The 14,939-nt window shown below is 35.2% G+C and overlaps 1 protein-coding gene across 10 annotated transcripts in view; it reads right to left on the bottom strand.

The window, feature by feature from the left end:
• Nucleotides 1–14,286, bottom strand: part of sws (patatin like phospholipase domain containing sws) — a 414,790-nt gene extending 400,504 nt beyond the window's left edge. For 5 of the 10 annotated variants that reach the window (XM_069833423.1, XM_069833427.1, XM_069833424.1 and 2 more), the window contains exons 1-2: nt 13,861–14,095; nt 2,006–2,090 (exon numbers count right to left, since the gene is read on the bottom strand). In XM_069833423.1, coding sequence (XP_069689524.1) covers nt 2,006–2,090; nt 13,861–13,962 — 187 coding nt within the window. In that variant the 5' untranslated portion in view covers nt 13,963–14,095. Of the gene's footprint in view, nt 1–2,005; nt 2,091–13,860; nt 14,096–14,157 lie in introns of those variants that run through there. The other 5 variants (XM_069833426.1, XM_069833429.1, XM_069833431.1 and 2 more) reach the window with 3 other exon arrangements.
• Nucleotides 14,287–14,939: the final 653 nt, after the last annotated feature.

Genomic DNA, 14,939 nt, shown 5'->3' with positions numbered 1-14,939 from the left:
CTTCACTGAATTACGAAGATAATTTTTTACCCTTTTCAATGTGTTCATGCTCTTTTCAGAGGAAGCTATAGTACTGGCAAATTCCAAGACCAACTAGATAAGTCTTGTTACCTTTTTATAGATGGTTTGAAGACCATTGCTAATTATGAATTTCAGGTCTGCAGGGAGTAAATGCTTTTCTTCATCTACATAAATATTCTTTAATCCACTTTTTAATCGTTCTTTGTTGAAGAACTTTTTAATCATTCTTTGTTGAAGAACTTTGAAGAACTTTTTAATCGTTCTTTGTTGAAGAATGGATATGTGGAAAGGAGATAATTTTTAATTTCATAACAGAAAATTTTAGTTTAAGTATATCCCACAAAGCTATTTTGATCTAGCAATTCAATATATATTATTTGTTCAACATCTCCAAAACCATTTCCATTTGTACAATCATTTGCACTTGGCATAACTTTAAACCCGGAAGAGCACTGCAAATGATCACACTTTAACTGTTCTTGTCTGGAAAGAAGTTTCATTAATAATTCAAGATAATTTGTTGTCGGAACTTTCATCTTCAAGCTCTTGCTTACCGGTACCTAAAAAGCAAACATCTTCGGTCTCTCAATTACAAATCTATTTTGTTTCACAATTTAATTAGTTTGTTGGCTTGAACCTTGGCTCCTTAAAAAATTGCATGTTCAATTCTTCCACAATCTAACAAGAGAAAATTCTCTTCATTCTGAAGATATCTTCTTTAACTCTGATGTTTCTTGACTTTTCTATCAACATTTTTTTTATACAGAACCCATAAGAAGATGATGACCACTCATTTACATCCCTAAACAAAATACAAGTATAATAATATAACTTATTTGCCTCAGAGCATGCTGTTATCCAAGGATATTTCTTATAGCATGGTAATTTAAATTTTATATTTTGTTTTCCTCCATCCACTATTTTAATATGCAAATGTGTTGTCAATCTCCTATCCTTGTAAGTACATTTTGTTTCATATATCCAACTTGAAAACAGTTTCTCTTTTAATTCAACAAATAATAACCTCAATGTTCTCTCAGTATGAACAATATTACATAAAATTAGAATGTAGAAAAAAAAAACCAACAAAAAGCACACACATACACGCACTTTTGATTAAGATAATGTTCAACAATGCAGCACATTCACAGAAGACCAATATAGCACAGCATATTATACATGTTGAGGATTGCCATCTTTCCTATGGAGCTGTAGTAGCAAATCAATACCCTCTCTCCTCTCCCCAGCCTTCCCACAAGCTTGCAAGTGCCGCTACCTATGAGGCGGCTTGTGCCACCACAAGCCTCTCGCAACAGAACTACAGTATTCATCCTGAAATGACTGCCACAGTAAATTTAATTAAATATGGAAGGATCAGAGTGAAACCAAGTGTTACATACGGTACATCTTTATTACAAGTATTACTTGTTAGTATAAAATTTTTTGGGTAGGCTAAGCCTTAAAACCCTCTTAAGAGCTTCGTCACTGGTATATCTACAGAAGAACTAGATCAAAGGAGGCACAATAACGTTTTTTTTAATAATTACATACTACGAATAGTATAGAACACATGTGGTTTTACTTTCCAGCACCCAACACTTTTCATAGAATACATTAAAACTATTCACCTGTTGTACATACTCGTAGTAATGGATATATCGTCACCATAGTGTCTATAACAAATGTCACGACCGAATGCATCATTTCAATGTAAAACATGACTGTCAATTATGTCGAAATATGACCTCCTTTGATAATAATCTCTATTTCCACCGGAACTTAAAATGTTTTCTTGCTGGTGCGGTCCAGACTTCCAAATATCCACTGTCCAGAAATTTTCACCTGCACCTCTTCAGCAAACTTCAGTACTTAAATTACATGTCTCACCAGCATGTGCCAGTAACGCAACACATATCAGACATCAGACCAGTATGTGGTGCATAGCAAGATCGAAGATTCAATCTAAAAAATGCAATAAACTTACCTTTGTTCTTCCATTTTCGTGCGAACATCAACGTACATCCTATTATAATAATTATGAAGAAACTGACTATGAAAAGGTACATGCCCTGTAAAAAAAATATAAAAGCATATTACTGCCAATAACACAAAACCAGTTCATTACTTGCACTTTTGGTAATTCTGGAGGAAGACCATTCAGTGAAGGTTACTTATGTCCCAGGCACTATAGGAACTTGCTAAAATACCTTGAAAATGCCTTCGATTTATAATACTGATTAGTAGAGATTAATGTGATCACTTGGAAAGCTAGACCTATATGCCCACCCAACCTGTTCTAAATATGTACCTTACTTATATACGAAAATTGTCGTGGGTGAAGGAAGAATACGGCCATATTTCGTTAATAACAGTAGCATTCACTGTCACCAACATAGTAATAATACTACACACCTAACCAAACTTACCTAACCTCTCACATACTACACACCTAATCAAACCTATCTAACCTCTCACATAATACTACACACCTATTCAAACCTAACCTAACCTAACCTCACATAATACACACCTAATCTAATCTAACCTGTCACATAATACTACACACCTGTAGTAACATTCCTCACGTTTAGCATCATTTCGTTTTCATGTATTGCCAACCCTGCTATTTGTGTTGGGAGCCATCAAGTGGAAGGGAATTGTAATGCCAGGAAGAAAATATGGCGACTTTCATAATAATTACATTCAGTTCGTTCAGTGTAAGTTTTGTGATATATTAAATATATTAAATGTGTTATTGTAGTTAATGTAACACGACCTGTTGCCGTCAACCTGGCTGCAACGAGACAAAACTATTGGCCATGTGTTGGGCTTTTGTCGGAAAGGAGAGTTATTGCGTAACAACAGGCATCATTGAGTCCATGGAGCTATTGCCTCCCTTCTTCGAAACAAGGGTTGGGTAGTTCATGAAGAGGTCCACTGTATTTCTGAAGACGACTCTCACAGAAGAGCGGATATAATAGCAATAAACAGGCAACAACAAAAGGGCATTATCATAGATCCAACTATATGCATGGAGAGAGATCTAAACCAAGCTCATCAGGTTGATCATGAAAAGAGGGCTATTTATGAACCTTGTATTCCCTACCTTATTGCCAAGTATAACATCCCTCTCTTCAATTGGTCAATGACAGGTTTATTTTCTGGTGCCCGGAATTCTTTACCAAAATTTACATATAATTTTTTTAAACAATTATCAATATCATCTTTTGGAATTCAAAAAATCATCTCGCAAATTCTTAAAGATTCCCTGCAGATTATACAATTTAATTTATACCACTCAGAAGGCCTTAATTAAGGATATGCTAATTTTAAATAAAATCTTTTATTTATAAGTATAATTTGAAGTCATCTTCTAAGATTTTATTTTATAATTGATAATCAATGGTGCTTAATTATTACATTTTATTTTTATAACAATATTCATATTTAATTAATTATATTTATTTGCTATTAATTGCTGGATCCTTGTGGACGATTTATTTATACACTGAGACAAAAAATGTTTTGAGAAATTTTTTCCAGAAATGCATGTAATAAACCAAACTTTTATTTTGCCAATCACAAAACACATCCTTCACATTTATTTTAATGTGGTTCAATTAAAATTGACTCATTAGTTTATTTGTTGAAAAAATTATTTCTAAGGCACTACAATTGTCTCACCCTGCCCCACCGGTGTTCCACATTGAGACAGAATTTACTTATCTAGTTTTGAGATATATTTGAAGTACCATATGGCACAAAATTGATGATCACAGTAAAGTTGGTTAAACAAACAGCACCTTACATGAAAAGCTAACATACAATACAATGAACTCAAAAAGCATAACAGAAAAAACAAGTGACGTTAGACTACCCATGCCAAGACTGTAGTGATTTCAAAATAACATTTTACCATTTACATAGTATTAAACCCATGGAAATGAACCTGAAATAACATATAAGATTTCTGTCTCTTTGTTTTTCCATAAGTAGGTTGTGGTAATACAGATTTAATATCTGCTTGATTAATGCTGGCAATGTCTGGTATTTCAGGGAACCTTTTTACTGTTTCTTAAGTAAGTCACTTCGTAGTCACCATCATTGTCCTTTTCTTTCAATATTTCACTCACAAAATGCACCGACCATTTACCCAAAAACTGCACCAAAACAAAACCTCCTTTCTGAGGTTCTCTCTGTAAAACTTCAAGACCTGTGAGCTCTTCTTCAGGCATGCCCCTATAGACGAATTATCAGTGTGTTCAATAGGTTCATCTTCAGATGTTTCCTCATTAGTAACATTCTTCTTTGTTTTCTTGTTTGTAAATAACTTTCTTTTGGGATCAGTTGTTTTGTTTCTAGTTTTTTTTTTTTTTTTCCAATCTTTGTTTGTCAGGCATATCACTAGGAATAAAAGATGGTCCCTTTCTCTTTCGCCTGCTTTTGGATACTAATTTCTTGTAGGCTTACATAGACTTGTGAAGTTGAACGACTGTCCTTATCTGATAGTTGGGGTCTATATGACTATAGGATGTCGGTAATGTGTTTACGAGAATATATGTTGGCTAGTTTGGAGAATGGGGTGATGTCATGTGGTCGACGTATGTGAGAAGGTTAATGGGTTCGTTGAGGTGATATCTCAGTGACATGGGGTGAACTTATGTGAGAAGGTTAGTGGGTTAGTTGAGGTGATATCTCAGAGACATGAGGTGAACTTATGTGAGAAGGTTAGTGGGTTAGTTGAGGTGATATCTCAGTGACATGAGGTCGACGTAAATGAGAAGGTTAGTGGGTTAGTTGACGTGATATCTCAGTGAGTTTTTTTACACGTCATGTTGGTTTACGTCGGTTGTGACGTCAGAATAGTTTGTCAAACTTGACGAAAATTAAGCGATATCCTATAATAAAAGAATCCCGAAATTTGTCCAGGGTTGTTATCGCCATTTTTTTCAACTTCGTCTATTACTTCAGAATTGCTGTTGTGACATATATAGTAGCATGCAAATTAATCCGAACGTGACATATTTTTACATTTTCTGTCATTGTTGGCCTCACAGCTGCTCATACCGCTTTGACATCTGTAGTACGTGTAATTCTATTGTTGAAGGTCTGTCATTATTTTTTTATAATATGTGACTTTTTGCCTGTCGTTTTGTACTTATAAGCATTTCAGTTGTGTTGAAGACTTAATACTGGATACTGGATACAACTCCACGAAAACGGTCTAAAATTATAACATTAGCAGAGCATTCTTCTATGACACAGAGGCAAATTGCTGCAGAATGTCACATCAGTTTGGATACTGTTAATTCGATCATAAAACGATACAGGGAGACTGGATCCATCACACCCCATAAAAAAGGAAACTGTGGCCGGAAAAGGAAGACTTCACCTGCAGATGATCGTTTAATTGTCAGAAAAAGTAAATTAAATCCTAGACTAACTGCTGTCGACTTAACCCGCGAGTTAATGGCTAACACTGGGGCGAATATTCACATCACAACAGTGCGGCGTAGGCTTTTGGAAGCTGGACGAAGGGCTCGTAAGCCTATTAAGAAGCAACTGCTAACCCTTGTTATATGCAAAATACGCTTAATGTGGGCAAAATTACATCAACAGTCGACAGTGAATGACTGGAAGAATGTACTTTTTTCCGATGAGTCTCATTTCGAGGTCCACGGCCACCGTGTTTCTTACATATGGAAAGGATCCGAAAAAGTAACAGCAGCTCATCTCTAACAAGCACTCAAATACCCCCCTAAAGTAATGTTTTGGGGTTGTTTTACACATGAAGGGCCTGGAGCATTAATACCTATCAAGGGAATGATGAATTCTGACAAATATATTCACTTATTGGAAAACAGAATCGTACCCCAGCTGCAAAAATCATTTCCGGATGGCAGAGATGTGTTCCAACAAGACCTGGCACCATGCCATATGTCTCGAAAAACTACAGAATTCTTCAACAAGAAGAATATTCAGGTACTCCCCTGGAAAGGCAACTCACCCGACATCAACCCCATTGAGAACTTGTGGTCAATTTGCAAAAGAAGAATGCAAAAAAAAGGATTGTTCTACAAAGGAGAAGATGATTTCTGCCCTCATTGGTGTATGGTTTCACGATGAAGAAATGAAGAATATTTGTGGGAAATTAGTGGAATCCATGCCAAATCGTCTCAGAGCTGTTATTAGGAACAAGGGAGGCCACATAGATTACTGAGGTATGTCTTAGATCCTTTTTTTTTATCCCGTTTGAGTGTTTTTGCATAAGTAATTACCAGGGAACGGATTTATATGGACTAAAAATATATGAAATATGTAAATATATATGTAGTTATTTTTACCAAAATATGGAATTAAATATGGATTTTTACCAAAATATGGAATTAAATATGGACTTAAAATTATAAAAAAATGACTATGTACGTTAAATATTGGTACATTTTAATCAAACTAAACAAAAAATATAATGGACGTACCTTATCTTCCAATGTAGTTTCAACAAAACACAATTTTTATTGTCTGTTACCATAACAATAGGTTACAAACATTTCTTTCAAGTGCTGAAAAGTGAATCTTCTATTGTCTCTGAGGATAGATTTATACTGACTAAAAGAGCGTTCGACGTCACAAGAAGTAACTGGTACATAATTCAATTTCACAATGTCTGCTGGGGATAAGTCCAAGTTAATCTTCACTGTTGATTCACCACTCATCACAGCAACAACCTTTTGTATTTCTTCATATCCAGGGTTTTTTGAAAGTACAGTGTCCACCTTAGCTCTTACTGCATCTGCAACTTTACCTCTACCACGATTCAGTTGTTCCACAGTACTATTTATAATTTCAAAACTCTCAGATAGTGAAAGGTGCCTATTTTGGAGACTTTTGAGCGTTTTTATGATTCATGAAAATGTATGCTGAATGTGAGCTAAGTCATTCTTCACACTTATGTCACAGGTAACTGTTTTCGCAGTATCAATTGAGACTGCATCTTCAGAGTCCAATGCAAGGAGAACATTGTTAATAGAGTCTATATGTTCGGCATAATATTCAACTGCTTCTAGCCATGTACCCCATCTAGTTAAAATTGGCTTTGGTGGCAATGGAATTTCAGGGTACATTTCTTTCAACACGTTAACTCTACTGGGAGCTTTGAGAAATACTTTTTTCACTGATGAAATCAACAAATCTACTTTAGGGAAATTGTCTCTGACCACTTCTGCCACACGATGAAATGCATGCGCCACACAAGTAAAATGAGTCAATTTAGGATATACAACAGATAATGCTTGTCCAGCTTTGACCATATAAGGGGCAGCATCGCTAATAAAGAATAACACATTATCGTACATAATACCCTTTGGCCACAGGATACCCATAGCTTCGTTGAACAGTTTAACTATAGTTTTGTTATTGCACTTTTCTAGAACATCACAATGTAAAAGAATTCGTTCAGAATATTGTTCACTTAACAAACCGATAACTACATTACCAACAAGTCTACCTTCTTTGTCGGGAGTCTCATCAATGGAAACCCAAATTGAACTATCTTTAATTTCATCTCTTATCTTCTGTATTGTCTCATCGTAGATGGATGGAGCATACGTCTTCCTAAGTGTTGACTCATCCGGGATTGTATGTTGAGTATATTTTTCAAGGAATTCCCTGAAGACCTTATTCTTTAGTTTGTAGAGAGGAATATCAGCAGAGATGAGAGAACGGCACAGGTCGATGTTAAACTCAGATCTTACATTCGATGTTGTTGGTTGTGTTAAAAACAATTGTCTCTGCTTGGAATTTAGTTGTTTGTTGGCCTGATGTTTACTAGTTGTAATGTGTTGTTGCACCAGGAATTTTTGTGTAGATGATACTGCACACTGACACAAATTACAAAATAATATTTTATTGTCAGTTGATAAACCATCTTCTTTAAATTCTCAAATGTAACTTGTTAGTTTTGATTTTAAATTGACTGAATGACGTACTTTTGGCATATTTACCGTCTTTATAGTATGATTTACAAAACTGAACCTATGTGTACTCTGACTGGCATTTAACTGTTGAGCTGCACAACTGAAGTCTGTTAAAAATTTTAAATTAAATTAATACAGTTTTGTAACTTACTTTCCCATTGTTGATAGGACTGCTAATTTTCAAATAACTCTGATGTTAAAGGGATTACTGAACATGTGTTTAAATCTCTATTGTTGAAATGTATTTTTAAAAGTTAATGGAATTTTGTTTTGTTTTATTGTTAAACCTAATATAATATGGACTGTTTTATATGAAATATGGAAAATATATGGAAATTAACGAAAATATGTACTAAACTCTAAAATATGGAAAAATATGGAAAATAAAAGTAGGATTTTTCAACCCTACACATTGTGAAACATAAAGATAATGCAAAATATAAATTATATTAGCTTTATAAGTAAATATGTATTTACATATAAATCCTTTCCCTGGTAATTACGTTGTTCAGATTAATTTGCACGCTACTGTAGTTCCCTGTCAGTAACTGCATTGACCAAATGGTCTGCATCAGAGAAAAAAATTTCAAACGAGTGGATACCTGTTTTAAGGAACCCTAATACAATGTTGCTTGGAGAAAATGCCCTCTCATGAGCTTGACCTATCAAACTTGCCACTTCATATATGGACAAAGTTTTCCCAGGATTTCTCATTAGCCAGGAGTCCACTGGTGCATTGTAGTGGCTCTTGAAGGAGAAAAACACTCTAACATCAAGTGGTTGAAGGTGGTTGCTGCAGTGAGGAGGAATTGTTAGAATCGTCACTCCGTTTTCTTTTGCACAATCAATTGCACCTAAGCTAATATGGCTCTCATGATTGTCCATTATTAGCAGCAATGGATATTATTCTTTGAACATTCCAATCTCTATTTTTCTTTTTCTGTTGCATGACATCCTTTTAAAAAAATATATAAAAATCAATAGTTATCAATCAGATAATAACTTGGAGCACAGGACGAAATTTCATAACATGTGCTGTCTCACCCTAATTTAAATCTTAAAAAATTAGGGAAAATGTAGCATCCTGGTTTAAACATTGCTTATTACACTACCACCCAACAAATCTGTATAGTAAAATATATATAGCCTACCCAGAAATGAATTTACCAAACCATGAAAATAATTTTCTTTACGTACCTTAAAGTGAGTTTTTTCTCTCACGAAACATCAAACACCCACAAACAATGGACAATCAAGCTGAAATATGTTAACATATGGAACAGCCAACTTGGCGAAAAACCGCCAAATTCCCTCGAATTTTAAACTGCGAGAAGTTATGACGAATGTTTCACTGTGCCCCGTGTTTCACTGTGGCCCACTCTCCCCTAGTACAATAAGAATTTAAATGTGTTGTGGCTGTGATAAAAGTATTCAAAGTTGGTTTATAGCGCCACATTGGCAGTGATAAAAGTGTGCAATATTCGTTCAATGGTCGGTGGATACTCTACCTTGTCCGATAACCTATCACAACCTAACCTTAACTAACCCGCGCAAAACTAAGCTAACCCAACCTAAACTACTCCAATCGCCACCAAGCAGTAAATCTCGTACATCGCCTACCAACATACAGTTTCCCTGGAAAAGGATGAGACGATTGAATATTCCTAAGTCTTAGATGTAAGACACTGCGCATGATCGGAGACCAGAGCACCGATACACAAGATAACGAATATTGAGTTACTTAAATTCAGGCTATTTGGTTTGTTACTAGCATCGTTCCGAAATTCAATTAAAAAACTGCAAAAAAACATGATAATATTACGTAAATAAAAGATACTGTAAATATATACATAAATCGTGTAGTTAAATCGACAATGGACCTTCATGAATAGATCGACACTCCGCACAGAAAGGAAAGCTTTCATGTCGTTTCCATAGCTCAGACGGTAAGACTTCTGCGTGTTGTGTAGAAGAGTGCGAGTTCGATTCTTTGTCTACACAACAATTTTTTTTTGTCTAAATAACGTTGAAATAGCTAAGTCACGTTGAAATATAGTTTTACAAAGTCCTGAGATTAAGTGTTAATGATCGCAAACAATACAAAATTACAAGTTATAATATTATAAACGTTAATCTAATGAATGCATTTATACACACACATATATACAATGTAAATGCATATATATTAAAAACTAACAATTAAAATGAAATTAAAAAAATATATAATAATAGACAAACTTTTACAAAGGTTTAGAGTCCTTAGGCTATGTCATTTGTTGAGTAATTATTACAATAATTTATTAATAGCTTTCCCATATGTGTAAGAAATGCACTCGCAAAAAACAAGTTTTGTTAAAAGTATGGCTTTGGATTATTTCATTCTCACCCCTGCAGTTAATTTTAACTATTTTATCTACGTGTTTGCATTCAATTTTATTCATGTTATGATTGAATGTATAAGCACTGTTGCAGTTATTGACTAATTACATATATTAATAATAATTATTAAATACATCTGTTAAGTAACCAATTGCAGTATCTTTTGCAAAATCTTGAATGTTTAAGTTGTCAATAATATTTCTGTACTATATACTATAAGACGTTAAAAGAATTTGCAATAGATTTGGGATCCTCTACTTTATAATCATTGGTTTTAATGAAAAAATATTTTCTTTCTTAGGATATCTACAAGTTTAAATTTAATAATATTACGAATAGGTTTAATTGCATTATCTGAATTTTGTACTTTTCTACTCAAATATATTCTATTTCCCTCTTTCATAATTTTTTATAAATTACACTGTACTTCTTGCAGTATTTAAGAACATGAAGATCATTACATTGCAACTCATTACATATAGATTCTTCTTTTTAATACATGAGATTTTGAAGTCCCTGCGTTATCTACATGTTTTAACTTTTGAATTTTTTCACAACATTGAGTGGAGAACATCCACTGAAGTGATTATGAAATTAAGTGAAAAATTCAATATATTTACTCTTAATATCAGTAGTACCAGTATCATATATGTTTTTCCAAGATTCATTTTGTAGACATAAATGTAAATAATCACTAGATACAGCGTTTACGATCCTTTCTTAGTTTTTAAATTAATATTTTGAAATTGTTCAGTGACATTGTAAACACATAGGATTTGTTTATCATGGTCAGACAAGCCATTGATTATAGGTTCTGTCGAATAGGAATTCAGTCTAATTCTGTGTACAAAACGTTTATCAATGGCTGTGTTACTTCAGCTTGTATGCTATGGGAAAATGACCCTACGAATAAGGTTTCCAGTTTCAAGGAGTGAATTTAATTTACTTTTACGGAAAAGTTCCGAGAGATAATCTATGTTTATGTCACTACAGATCACAAATTCCATATGAGATTTCTAAAGTCTTTTCTTTACAAATTCAATGTTGGCTATAAATATTAATAAATAATGTAAGAAATATGAATGATTGTAGTTATAAGTCTGATTTACATTATAAAAAGCAAGAAGTTACATTCCTCGGCAAGATTCGAACTTTCGATGTTTGGTTTTGTCATCCAACGCACAACCACGGACCTATTCAATGCTTATGTTAATAACATACAATTTAGCTGTAGCAATGTGGTGTCATAACTTGGGGTTTGTTAATTTAATGTAATTAGATTTAATTTGATTAGTTTCGCAACAATTGGACTTCCTGTTATATCCTGTTATTTAGATATTTAATTTAGGGTTGATTTATTAACTCTTACTATGCAAGATGCCTCTTATTTCAATAATTCTATATCATGTTAAATAGTCATTGTCTACACTAAAGTATTATCGTCATCTCTCATATCTCATCGTAATGGCGAACCGACGTGACATGAGACAGCGAGTTATAGCTCTAGTTGAGGCTGGATATGGGGCTAGATCTGCTGGCCGTTTGGTCGGTGTTCCTGGAAGTACAGCCGCGAGATGGGTTCATCGTTATCAAAATTTTGGGGAGGTCGAAAATCGCCCTATTCCTGGGCGTCCGCGGATTTCTTCATTGGAAGAGGATGCTCTTTTATTCGAGACAGTTCGACAGGACCTCTTTCTGACTGCTAACGAAATAAGAGCAGCATCTAACTTTCCCGGCTCTTCACAGACTGCGATCAGTAGGTTGAGGAACCGTGGTATTAGGAGCCGGAGGGCTGCGCAAATGGAAATATTGGGGGAAGCACAAGCTGTCGACCGTCTTGCCTTCGCTACCAATCGAGTGGATTTCGATTGGAGAAATGTAATTTTCTCCGACGAAACAACCATCTCGAGTGATTACGAAGGTCCTGTCCGTGTCTATCGTGAGGATGGTCTCCGACATGATCAGCGCTATGTGCACCGACGTGAAAGATCGGGGCGCTTTAGCATATCGTGTTGGGGGTGGATGTCTTACGATGGACCTGGCGTTATAGAACGCATCGATGGCCGGTTTAATGCGGAAACTTACGAGCACATTCTGAAAAATATATTCCTTCCCTCCGCCCGAGAACGTTTTCTCGAAGGAACATTGCTGTTCCAGCAGGATAACCATCCCGTGCACTATGCTGCAAGCATTCAAAAATGGTTTCAAAGGAGATCCGAGATCGAAATCATTAATTGGCCTCCGAAGTCACCTGATTTGAATGTCATCGAAAATTTATGGGCGGAATTGAAAAAGAGAAGGATAGCCACCTATGCCCACCGACGCCCTCGAAATCGAGACGAATTGTGGGATCAAGTTGTTGACACCTGGGAAGATCTCGCCGGGGATCAGAACTTATTCCACAATCTCGTGACATCCATGCCGGATCGACTTAGAGCTGTAATAGAAGCTGATGGCATGTGGACAAGATTTTAAGTTAACAGGTCTCTTTTTGTTTCTTATGATTTTTGTTTGAAGAAGAATACTTTTAACTTCCAAGTAAGATTTATTTTTTTTGACGAGGTTCAGCCCACTTGTAAGACCCAGAAATTGGGCATAAATTATTCCATATTTTTCGACAAATTAGACAGTCGAGGAACTTTGAACAAATTAATTACACCTCAATAAAAAAAAGTTTTACCTGGGATCGAACACGAGACGTTTCGGTTATACAATGGAACCGGCACGCTACTATATGAGCTACCGAGACAAGACAGTGATAGCAGCAGTCCAGAATGTAGATCCCTTTGCAGGCATTTGCCATTCGGTACAGTGAAGCAATGATATTTTGGGACTCGAGCTATGTTGTGAAATCCTGGCCTTAAATGGCAGTCTTCTTCGTGATCCTTATTCTGGTCCTTGTCCTTGTTGTGGTCCTTGTAACAATTCTTGTACTATCTGTCATGTTATGTATCCCTACGTCGATATCGAGTGAACCGCGCTGTAGAACTTCAACTTCCGACGACCAAGAATCGTCTCATTCTTTTTCAGGGTAACTGTACATAACATTACGCTACCGTCCAAAACTACGTAACTTTCATGTAGGACCATCGTCTACCCCACAACAATCTAACCCTTTCCTTCAGAATCAATAGAAACAACAGAAAACTGAGTAGCGACGTCAATTTCGCAGCGAAAATAAGGGTGGAAAATTGCTGTGAAAGTGGCGGTGAGGCGGGATAGCACGCAAGCCTTCTTTAGGTACATAGAATACAGAAAGCAATCGTAACATCGAATATCAGAGACAGGTTAGGTTTGGTTAGTTCAGGCTTTTGGTATGCCTTGCCTAAACGCATTTTGGTCGGTAAGTGGGTATTAATAGATAATCGCATTCCTTTGGTAACTCAATTATAAAAAATTATGAATAATTAAGGATATACCCTCGTTAAACAAAGTAAGTGATATTGCGTCGTCCTTAAGTTATACGAAAATAAATCTACGGTACCTGATTCTCTTGAAAGTTTATAGCGAAGTTTCCCAACCATGTCGAAAATACAAGAGATCCAAATCTGTCATTTATATGACTTATTAACTTTACAACTTCCATTCTCCTTTCATGAACAGCTATGCAATCTTCATTACTATTCCATACAACACACAACTCCACACTAAACTATAACACTCACATTACTGTTACACAGTACACTGAGAAATGACAGAATTCACAAATTCACTATGAATTTAAAGAATATAGATGCAAGACCTAGAGCTAATAAACTCAACAGTATTTAATAATCTTTACCGAAAGAGGGCAGATGTTCTCCTCAAAGTTTTAATAAAATAAACAACTGTTGTAAGATTGTAATATTATAATATTATAATGGAATTTATATTCTTAATTCCATACTACTCTGTATCATATCACACAAGTGACAGAAGTAAATACGCTATCTGTTGATAGATGTTTATAACATAGTTGCATTACATAACATAAATTTTCTAATCATTGATCCAACTCCACAGAACAATCTACGATCGCAAAGCGTTGATGTCAACCAACGAGTTAGAAAGAGAAGACTATAGCGTGGCCATGTTGTCTTGCACAGCGCTCTTTGCGGTGCCACCGCGATACACGGCAGATCTGAAGGTGGGCGCTTAGCCCACCTTTGTAAAAATTCGTCTGCTTACAATTGTATAACGGAGGTAAGAACTACAAAAAAAAAACAAGAAAAAACATGTCTGTTGTGTGTGCTGCATATAACTGCAATGTCAAAAGGAAAAAGACAACTGATATATCATATTTCATGTTAATTTTATGAAGTTAAGTCCATAGTTCTGTTAATAAGCAGCATTTTTTATTCATGCATAAATATGTAACAACGCCCGGCATAAACAAAATAAATGGTTCACTGGTAATGTACTTAAACTAAATACGGATAAAATCACTATATTCCGTTTCAGACCCAGTGAAAAACAAATAGCAATACAATATTAAAATTGTATTTCGACACCGGCATCCTTTATTTCTGCTCCTACTATCCTTACTGCTTATACAAGAAGACGATGAGCTGTAGCTTATAAGAA

Source organism: Periplaneta americana, chromosome 8, assembly GCF_040183065.1.
Source record: "Periplaneta americana isolate PAMFEO1 chromosome 8, P.americana_PAMFEO1_priV1, whole genome shotgun sequence".
Taxonomy (NCBI): domain Eukaryota; kingdom Metazoa; phylum Arthropoda; class Insecta; order Blattodea; family Blattidae; genus Periplaneta; species Periplaneta americana.
This window is presented reverse-complemented; position numbering and strand designations above follow the sequence as displayed.